The sequence below is a fragment of the Chrysochloris asiatica genome, unplaced genomic scaffold (genome assembly GCF_000296735.1).
Source record: "Chrysochloris asiatica unplaced genomic scaffold, ChrAsi1.0 scaffold00321, whole genome shotgun sequence".
NCBI lineage: Eukaryota > Metazoa > Chordata > Mammalia > Afrosoricida > Chrysochloridae > Chrysochloris > Chrysochloris asiatica.
In genome coordinates, this window is record NW_006408839.1 from 2,122,140 (window position 1) to 2,133,211 (window position 11,072).

Genomic DNA, 11,072 nt, shown 5'->3' on the forward strand with positions numbered 1-11,072 from the left:
CTCCAGCGAGATGGATCGGCCAGGTGGCATCATTGATGGACTCGGGGGTGGCAGCGGTAGTGAGATTGGCCCAGGATCGAGCATTGTTTCGTTCTGCTGTGCATGGGTCGCTATGAGTCGGTTCCGACTCGATGGCACCTGACAACAACAACAACATAGTCATCTTTTGGCACTGTGGGTTAATGCGCCAGACTGCAAAGCTGTTTGAACTGCAAGGTCAGCAGTTCAAGCTCATCAGCTGCTCCTCAGAAACCCTATACAGGGTCGCTATGGGTCGGAATCGACTCGATGGCACTTAACAACAACAACAACAACAACATAGTCATCTTTTATGTTGTTTTACAAAGATGTTTAAAATGAAGAATCATCAGTCTTGCAGAATTCTATCATGCGATTCCAGCGTCATTTCTATTACCAAGGCCACATTTTCCAACTACTGATCCTTCCTTTTTGTTTCCAACCTTGGCATTCTAATCACCAGTAATTATCAATACATCTTGATTGCATGCTTGATCGATTTCAGACTGAAGAAGTTGGTAGAATTCTTCAATTTCATCATCACTTACTTTAGTGTTTGGTGCATAAAGTTGAATAATAGTGGTATTTAACTGGCCTTCCCTGTAGGTGTTGTTGTTAAGTGCCATCGAGTCGATTCTGACCCATAGCGACCCTTTACAGGGTGTTTGAGGAGCAGCTGGTGAGCTTCAACCACCAAGCTTGCAATTCAAATGGCTTTGCAGTCTGATGCATTAACCCACAGCACCACACCAGGACTCTTCCTGTAGGCAAATACCACAGGGTGAGAAGAATAAAGACATTATCCATGAAGAGACACAAGCAGCGGGCTCCTAAGAAGTCAGGATGTGGAAACTTCACCTTCCTTACCGCGGACACGACCCAGGGAGGTCCATTCACTAGAGGTGTTGTTATGGTTGGTAAAGTAGAAGGTCAGCTAAAAGGATGGAGCCCCTCAATGAGGTGGAGTCAGTACAACAACAAGGACCTCGAGCGTACCAGCAATCGTGAAGGTGGCGAAGGACAGGGCGATGTTCCTTTCTACGATCCTTGAGGCCACCTTGAGTTAGAGAGACCCAAGGACAATGCACAACATAAGTAGGACATCAGGGCTGCTGGTCTAGCGCTCTGGGAATGTTACCTTGATCCCTGGCTCTAATACACCAGGGGATCATGGGATGCCTGTCAGCCAGGTGCCTTTAAGAATGAGGTCATTTAAGGAGGGACTTATTTTTCTCTATAAATCATGGCACTTGGAGCCCCGGTGGGTGGCAGACACAGAGGCTTACCATTCAGCCACTTGGAGTTGTACTGGGCCGTGCGGAGAGGAGGCAGTACACCGAGGCTCCGGTAGATGGCTGGGTCACGTCCAGGGAAGTCCATGGCTGTGGCGGCATACAGTTCCCCGCCTGCCGTAAGCAGGGCCGTGGAGTTGTGCTGGGGGCTGTAGGGGCAGCGGGCCATGCCACTGATCTGGTCGTGGACCTCCGTGAGGTTACTCAGCTGGGGACAAGGACCAGAGGGACAATCCGTCACCATGGGAGACCCTGGAGCAGGGTGTGTGCAGAGTGGCCGGAGCTCACGAGGAGGAGAGACTGACAGTGATGGGAACCGACCCTGCACTCACACACAGCCTGGGTCTGTCCCTGTCGCCTGTGTGTCCTTTTCTCTGTCTCTCTGTGTCTGTATATCTTTCCATCCCTGTCTCATTCTCTCTTTCCATATGAATCACTCTGTCTCTGTGTTTATCTCTCTCTCTCTCTGTCTCCCTCTGTGTGTGTCTCTGTCTTTGTCTCTCTGTGAATCTCTTGGTCTCTCTTTCTGTATTTGTCTGTCTGTCTGTCTCTGTTTCTCTCTTCCCCTCTCTCTGTGTATATGTCTTGGTCTCTGTCTCTTTCTGTGTGTATCTGTCTATCTGTCAGTCTCTGTTTCTCTCTCTCTCTCTCTCTGGCCTCTCTCTTCTGTGTGTGTCTGTCTCTTTCACCCCTGAAAAATCCTCGATCCCATGCTAGCTGAGACTCACACAATACGATGCAGGATTAGGACCTGCGGCTCCCATTCGCCATGTCTGCACATGGATGAGTTTCCACTTTAATAAGGAGACCAGCTTCCACACCCACAGAAGGGTCAATGACAATCACAAGTGCCCAGCACTCTCCTCTGTGGGAGGAAGCACAAGCAGGTTTGATGGGAGGAAGTGTGGCTGCTGAGCAGCACAGAGTTCTGTCGTCCCAGTGGGTGGGAATCTCCCCATCTGCTCTTCTGGCTCACCGACAGGTGCTGTGCCAACAGGCTGACAGGTAAGCGTGGGGGTAACTACCACTGGGGAACACCCCAGCTCTACCCTAGTGTGGGATCCAGGGAAGTTCCATACACCATTTACGCCTCTCCACTTCTTTATCTTGTTGGCAGTCATGATTAAATATAAACCAACACATCTAACATGTATGCAATGTGACAAGAGGTGTCTTTTGAATTAAACTACAGCTCTCTGCTGCGTGGGTGACTAAACCCTCCGCCCTCCTCAAAGCCACGCACAGGTCCGAGCTGAGCTACTCCTTTTGGTTTCTGAGCCTGTACGTCATCCTTCTGCTGAGGAGCAGCTGGTGGGTTGGAACCGCCCACCTGGCCGTTCAAAGCCCAGCGCTTAAACTCCAGAGCCACCAGCTGCATGGACATGCATACCAAAGCAGTATGAGGAGGCTCACCGTGCGGTTGGTGCAGACGGGCGTGAAGGCATTTGTTCCGCAGGTAAAGAGCCGGTCACCACTCACCAACAACACCCGGATGTAGTTCTGACATTCTTCCTGAAAAAGCACAGGACATAAGTTAACAGGATCCCAGGGTACGGAGGAATGGTGACGGATCAGCACGCGTTCGACTAGTAAGTGTGGGAACTTGTGACTGAGCATCACGTGAAAAGCAATCAACCCCTCGGGTATCAGCACTCAGAGCAGCCACCCAACTGTCCACTAGCCTAAGTCCCCATGCTGGCGGTGTGTGCAGCAGAGAATCGAGAACATTCCTGCAGGTTGGCAGGTCTTCGTCCAAGTAGTTTCATCTTAAATTGTATCTGATGGTACCGTCAGCTTTACGTTCCTTTGCGCATTGTTAGGTGTTGAGCTGTGTCTCCCACAAACGCGTGTGGTAAATCCTAGGCTCTGTGCTTGTGGGCGCCATCCCTCTGGGGCCCAGTGTCTTCTTTATTATGTTAGCGTGGCCCCAAGGGTGCAGGGAGGGTCTGGAGGCAATGACTCTGAGATATAACAGGAGTAGATATAAAGCGGGCCGACACGGGGAAGAGCGCCCAGAAGCAGATGTACGGATGAGCACACAAGGACCTTCCCAGAGCCTTTCCCTGGACCTGGCACCCTGAGCTCAGACTGGGAGCCCCCGGAACTCTGAGAAGATGCATCTGTTTGTGTTGTACACACCACATTGGATCTCTCTGCTTCCACGGTACTAGTTACCTAAGTAAGACCCGTGCATTAGGCAGATAGCTAAGGGACCTATTAGATGCCGATTGTGAGGATTCTGAAAAATGCACACTGAGAATGAGTGTGGCCACGGGGAGACACCCTCCGGCACTGACATACGGTTCCTGGATGGGGCCACACTATACAGCGTTTGAGGCATAGCAAGAATCTATAGCTTCCCTTTGTCCCCACGAAGGGCAAAGGAAGAAATCAGGACTATTTGGGATAAGAGCACACGGTGAGATTGAACATGAACCAGAACGGAACATACTGTGATTGCAAACTATTATGGGATATCGGGGGTCTGCATGCTCTAGTTTCCAGGTCTTTGTCCACACAGCGGGCATTCCTGATGACCAGAGGGCAGTGGTGGGCCGGGGGCGGAATCCCCGCTGTCCCTGCAGAAGGTTTCATGTCCGGCTGAGGGATCTCACGCACAGCCATCTCCAGTCTGTCCATGGAGGCTTGTGTGTGGCTCTGACACAGAAAAGGTTCCAACAGAGCATCCAGACTCAGACAGACTACGCAGAAAGGCCTGGAGAGCTGCTTCCAAAACTCAGCCCAGGGAAACCCCACACATCACAACTTCCTGATCCACAGCCAGTCATCAGAATGGCACGGGAGCATTTCATTCCACTGTGCAGGGGCCATCAAGTGCCGAGGGGGCAGAGCACGCTTACATGGGCATACCAGAGGTCACTAGGCTGAGCATTACACAGATGAGCGCATGCAACACGGAGGCTCACACAGACCATGGGGCCACGGGGAGTCTTTCCAGAGGGGAGGGCTGCAGATAAAGGGGCACCTACACTGGATGTGAACAACCCAAGGTGTTGGCACAGGGTAGACGTGCCAAGCACGCCCACATCGAGCCCACACCCTGTTCCTTACATGGCTTTGCCACACTCCTTGCCCAGGCGACTCCTCTCCCAGAAGAAACCTACAAGCACGTCTGTCTCTCTGTCCTTGGAGCACCCCCCCCCCCCCCGAGGGTCATTTGCTGTCACCTGAAGTCCAGCTCGCCATCACTTGCTGCGATATTTAGACATGAAGCAGATGTCCCTCAGGAGACTGGCTGAAGGAATTCTTAACTGATATAATAATCACTGCGGTTTCATTTCTCATCTAAGACATTCTTCTTGCATTCCACTGAGGAGCCTTGAATCCCGGGGAAGGGGCTTCGGTGATTTCTGAATCCCTGCATCAGCATGCAGGCTGCCACATGCGGGGATAAGGGAGGCACCCATCTGTCCTCTGACAATCCCCAGGACTCCCCAGGCCGTGTGAGTCGGTGGTCTCAGGGTGGTTGGCAGCTTGCTCTGGACTCTGACATCATGCCCACTTGTAGGGAGAACAGACAGGATGTGAGGCTGCTGCCCCATGAGAGAAAACACCAATCTGAGAGTTGTTTCCTTAATGAGTCCGTGCATTTTGCCATTCCCGAGAAGCAGGTGCTACTTCAAGAAAGATACACCCCACCCATCCATCAGGGCCTTGATTTCAGATGGTGAGGTGAGGGCTGGACCCTGGCAGCCTTTGTGTGTGACCAGGAGCAATGCTACTGCAAATAGTGCATCTTGCTTTGAAGGATGAGTTACCTTCATGAGCATCCCAATAGGAAAAGAACTTACGGGAATCTTCAGGCAGAACCATGCTAATCAATGTTGTGACTAGCCGGAGTATCTCAACAACTGTATCATCAAAGCAGTCTGGAACCAATCCATCTAGTCAGGTGGCTATTGGGCTGCTAACCAAAAGGTCAGTGGTTCGAATCCACCCGCCGATCCATGGGACCTAGAGCTGGCAGTCTACTTGCAAAAAGATGGACAGGCGCGGAAACCCTGTAGGTCAGTTCTCCTCTGTCCTGTGGGGTCACAGGAGTGAGCTATTTCCAAATGAATGAAATATAAGAGACTTTATTTGAACAACTTCCTGAATCCCCAAATTACCGCCCCCCTTCCCTTTTATTCAGTAAGCTGCAAGCCGCTGCAGACTAAGCCACCCAGTGTCTCCAACATGAGCTGGTCTGCTCTATATGACTGATTTACAACCACCTTTCAGCACAAGTGTCCCAAGCCTGAGACCTAGATAGATGTTCCGACCCTGGTCCTTGGAAAGGTCTGTGGGCAGCACAAATGGTTAGTGCTCAGCTACTGACAGAAAGGGTGGTTGTTGTTGTTGTTATGTGCTGTGGAGTCGGTTCCGACTCATAGCGACCCTGTCAGGGTTTTCCGAGGCTGTAAATCTTTACGGTACCAGAAAGTCTCATCTTTCTCCTGCGGAACAGCTGGTAGTTTCGAACTACTGACCTTGTGGTTAGCAGCCCGATTCATAACCACTAAGCTACCAGAGACCTAGGGTGGTAGGGCAAATAAACACCATAGTGCTGCAGAAGAAAGTCCTGATGATCTGCCACTGTAAAGACCAAACAAATCGAAAAGGAAACCAACTGCCAACAGGTCGACTTCAACTAATAAACTAGAGGCCAGAGTAGAACAGCTCTGTAAGGTTTCCGGGAACAGACTGCCTCATCTTTCTTCTGCAGAAAAGGTTTGAACCACCAACTTTTTCAGTTAAGCATCCCAGTACAGCCCACTACGGCACTGGGAAAAAGCCCTATACCAGAGCAGTTCCAGCAACGTGATGGAAGCAGGTTTGGGTGTTGATTCCCCGGGATTGCAGTTTTGCCAGGAGAGACTGGGCAGAGAGAGACTTCTCCTTTCTCACCCAGCTCAGTCTGCGGTCAGCACCTAGGTCATCCTTCAAGAAACCAGCGGACCTGGCAGAAGCAATCCCACTGCCCCCCACGCCACATCCTGACGCTGCCAGAGTAAAGCACATTGCGAGAATCCCCAGACAATACTTTTCTTAGGGTCGGAAAATACCAGTGCATGTGGTATTCATCCCATCGTAGAGATGTTTCAGTTTTCATTATTCTTTCTATTTCAGGGAGAAGGGGACCTTAGTTACGTCTGGGGAAATCCTCCAATCCTACAGCCAAAGCACATCTATGAAACAGTAGGGGCCTCAATTCCAAACTTATGCCACAAAGACACATCTGAACACCACAGCCCTAAATGCTATTGTTGTCCATGAAAAGTGCTGAATTGGGAAAATAGGCTGCAAAAGTCGTCTTGAAAATGTTCAAGAGCAAAAACATCACTTTGAGGATAAAGGTGTACCTGCTCCAAGTCCTGGGATTTTTAATAGCCTCATATGCATGTGAAAGCTGGACAATGAATAAGGAAGACCAGAGAAGAATCTATGCATTTGAATTATTGTGTAGCTAATAATATTGACAAAAATCCTCACCACTGACCAATAAACAACATTCTTACCAATGGAAAATACTGAAGTTGTCAAGGACTTCATTCTTCTTGGCTCAACCATCAACACTCATGGAAGCAGCAGTCAAGAAATCAAATGATGTATTGCATTAGGCAAATCTGCTGCACAAGACCTTTGTAAAGTGTTGAAGAGCAAAGATGTCATCTTGATGACTAAGGTGTACCTGACCATGATATTTTCAATAACCTCGTATGCATGTGAAAGCTGGATAGGAAGACCACAGATGAATTGATGCTTTTGAGTTGTGGTGTTGAAGGAGAATATTGAAAGTGCCATGGGCTGCCAAAAGAACCAACAGATCTGTGTTGGAAGAAGTGTAGCCAGAGTGCTCCTTGGAGGCCAGAATGGCCAAACTTCGTCTCTCATACTTCAGACATATTGTCAGGAGGGACCAGTTGCTGGAGAAGGATATCATGTTTGGTAAGGTGGAGAGTCAGAGAAAAAGAGGAAGACCCCCAGTGAGATGGACTGGCAGAGTGGCAGTATCAGTGGGCTCAAGTGTGGCAACAATAGTGAGGTTGGCCCAGGATCGGGCACTGTTTTGTTCTGTTGTGTGTAAGGTAGCTATGAGTTGGTACCAACTCGATGGCACCTGACAACAACAACAAGAAAACTGAAAGTACATAAAGAACAAACTGATCTGTCTTGGATAAAGTACAAGCAGAACGTTCCTTGGCAGTGAGGACGGTGAGACTCTGTGTGTCTCATCCTTCAGACATATTATCAGGAAGGACCAGTCCCTCCCTGAAGGAGGACATCATGCTTGGTAAAGCGGAGTGTCAGAGAAAAAGAGGAGACCCCCACTGAGAAGGTCTGACACAGTGGCGGCAGCAATGGTCACAGGTGGCAGCGATGGGGAGGGTGGAACAGAAGCGGGCATCATTTGGTTCTGTTGTACACAGGGTTGCAATGCGTCAGAACTGACTCAATGGCACCTACAATAATACAACCATTAATACTATTTAAGTCTAACTGACTCTCTGCAGGGTTATCAGAATTGGCCCCTGGGACTGTCAGACTGGCTCCTCCCTCTGGTGAGGACTGCCAGGTGCCCTCCACTGGTTCAGCGGATCACCGTCTTCCGGCTCTGTATCTGACGTGCCCCACATCTCCTACAGCCTACACAAGGAAACACGAGGCTGTGGCCGGTCTAAAGATGGGGTCTTATCTGCAGGAGAGCACAAGCCTGAGTCTATCCTCACCCTGCTGGCAGCCCCCAGTGAGTCTTGGAGTCCAAGACTTATGACGGTGCCTCACTTAGTGTCTGTCCCTGAATGTGTATGGGTGTCTGCTCCCAGCAGACCACTTAGAGGGATGAGGTTTAGGACCACAGGAAACCCTACTTCCACACAGGGTCCAGGCCACAGGAATGGACTTTAGGACGTATTCTGGGGGCCACAGTCACCATTGTCAGAAGCAGAGGAATGCTTAGTATAGCAAACGGAGGAGCAGAGGTCACAAAGAAACTTCTCTGCAGCTCCGTAGCAGCCCTGCCTATGCATACACTTCCTGGGTCACCTCGCTCATGACCTGGAACGTTTTCAGCCTCACTAGCTGATTTCTGTAATTAAATCAACAAACCTTCCTCCATAGTTGGTCTTCGTCTGGAAACTCCCCTGTTCAGCGTCCAATCATCATCACACAAGCCTCCACCGACAGATGGGTATTAGCTGCACTGATTGGGAATGGAACCAGGGTCTCGAGCGGCGAAGGTGAGAATTTCACCACTGACCTCCTATAGGCTATTTAACACTGTAGGTGAGTCAGTATGTTTAATGCCCCCTGAAAACACACTTGATGCATCTGTCTCAGGCTACGATGTTCAAATCCACCTTCATCTGCCTTAAGCGTATTAGCAGTAAAAATGTTCAACCCCCAGAGACAGTATCAACCAATGAGCAATTAGCAGGGCAGGCCATCATTCTTCAACCAATGAGAACTAAAATCAGATGAAACGGCTGGATGCTGTCATTTTCTTTCTGTGGGTGCAGAAACTACAGCGGCGTTCAGAACGGTCTGGCCCTTTCCGTGAATCAAGGGCACCTGAGCTCTGAGTGTGAATGACGCCCTTTGCCTACTTGTTCTCGGGTTCTGTGTCATTGTTGTTGTTAGCTACCCTGGAGCTGCTTCCGACTCATAATGACCCTGTGAAAGTGCTACCCGGTCCACACCGATCTAGCTGGTTGATGGTCTTCCTCTTTTCCCAGAGCCTTCCACTTTACCAAGCACGATGTCTTTTTTCAGAGACTGGTCCTTGCCACTTTAAAGAGGTCTTTGCCCAACGCAACACGCCATTTCATTCCCAGACTGTTGCTTCCATAGGCACTGATTGCGGATCCATGTACACTGAAAATCCCTGGCAACTTTGTGTGTGTGTTTTTTCTGTGGTTTCCAAGAGCACCTGGTGGATTTGAACTGTCAACCTTGTGGGTACCAGTCCAGTGCTTATGCTACAATAGCACACCAGGGCTCAGAAAAGCTACGCTAAAATAGATTGGTCAAAACCGAACTCTCTAATCATTTCCTGATATAATCTTTCTATTTACTGTAGAGGTTATTTTCTGAAGTTAGCAAAGACATACATGGGAACTTAATGTATTAGTTTAGAATTCAGGATCTTATTTTTGTCACCATGAGATCACAGGCAACTAATATCACATCTCGGTGTAGTACATCAAAGTGCCATGAGATTGGATTTTCTTGTGTTTTTGGAAGCCGGTGGATGGGTGTGCTTCATTTTGATATTAGGAAGCTGAGGATGGTTGCATCTCACAACACTTGCAGCCTCGGAGGCCCTTACCTTGGACTTGCCCTTGCTGTAGCAGGCTTTCTTGGTGGTCTCATCACACTCCCAAGCCACAGCCTGCAGGAGAAGAAAACAACAGCCATTATATGAATGTAGGGGAAACATAAACACGGTATCTGCTAATCAGATGGAAAACGTGGCCAAGCAGGGCTGCACCACTTTGGGACTAATACAGAAGACACCCCCAATAGTGAGCAGTTTTCCACCGGGGCTTATATTCAGCTTTAAGATGAACGTGCGCTGAGCATCTGCTTTCCAATTATAATTGTGTGATTGTTCAGCCTCTTCTCGTTAGCGGCTCTGACTCACAGAGACCCCACACACGATGCAACAAAACACTATCAGCTCTGCTCACACAAGGTGGAATGAATTGCCTCCTGGCCGCGCATGTGCAGTGGAAGTAAACAGGCTCCATGCACAAGGAATGAAATGCTGTCTTGTTTGTGCATGCTCAGTGGAATTATACAATGAAAAGATTCCCAGGTTCGGACCCCAGGCTCAGTTGTGGATCCAACTACCATGATCCCTGGGGCTGTGCTGTTGAATCGGTTCCAAGGCTATAAATCGTTACAGGTGTAAAAAGCCTCATCTTTCTCCTACAGAGCAGTTGGTGGACTCAAACTGCTAACCTTGCTAGTTGTAGCCCAGCTATAAACCCACTATGCCCCACCATGCTTAGAAGATACTTAAAATATCCTTGAGAAAGAAATGCCCAGATGTCCATTGAAACCTTTCTATCTTATTTTCATACTGTGCAAATTTAATATTCATATCTAATAAAGTATGAACAATGTTGAGTACCCTTATTCCTAGCATACATACGAGGGGGTTTCAGCCAATTAATAAATAGTTCAAGCACAAAACAGATGTTGTCTCCTCAGCTTCATTCAATACTGGTGGTTTTCATACTGTTACTGCTATTGTGTGCACTCAGCTTGATTCCAGCTCAGCGGTGACCCCACGGGACAGCGCTGCCCCATTTGGGGTTTCTATGCTGTCATCTTCATGGAGAGGAGATCCGCTAGTACAGAGGCTAAGCGCTGGGCTTTAGCCAAAAGGTAAATGGTCTGAAGCCCCCAGCTGCAGTTGCACTTGTGTACACAGGCATGTCTAATCTGTCCTGTAGGTTCTCTGTGAGGTGGAACCAATTCAATGAAAATGGACAGGTCAAACTTCACTGGAGATCACGAATGAAGCTTTTGTGCTACAGAGCCACGGGACAGTGTGAAGTGCCAAGCTTTCTTTCAGTTAGCAGCCAAGGGCATATCCAATGACTGAGCCTTAGTTATTTCTCCTCAGAACTGCCTGCCAGAGGTATGCTGACCAGTTCGCTGTTCCTTCTCTGGCTCAATTTGTTGTTGTTGTCAGGTGCCATCGAGTCAGAACCGACTCATAGCGACCCCATGCACAGCAGAACGAAACAATGT

General features: G+C 49.1%; 1 protein-coding gene across 1 annotated transcript in view; it reads right to left on the minus strand.

Moving 5' to 3' along the window:
* SEMA5A (sema domain, seven thrombospondin repeats (type 1 and type 1-like), transmembrane domain (TM) and short cytoplasmic domain, (semaphorin) 5A) overlaps positions 1-11,072 on the minus strand; it is a 272,757-nt gene that overhangs the window by 131,151 nt on the left and 130,534 nt on the right. The window contains exons 4-6 of the mRNA XM_006875343.1: positions 9,640-9,702; positions 2,724-2,822; positions 1,305-1,518 (exon numbers count right to left, since the gene is read on the minus strand). Of these exons, the coding sequence (XP_006875405.1) occupies positions 1,305-1,518; positions 2,724-2,822; positions 9,640-9,702 (376 nt within the window). The remainder of the gene's footprint in view (positions 1-1,304; positions 1,519-2,723; positions 2,823-9,639; positions 9,703-11,072) is intronic.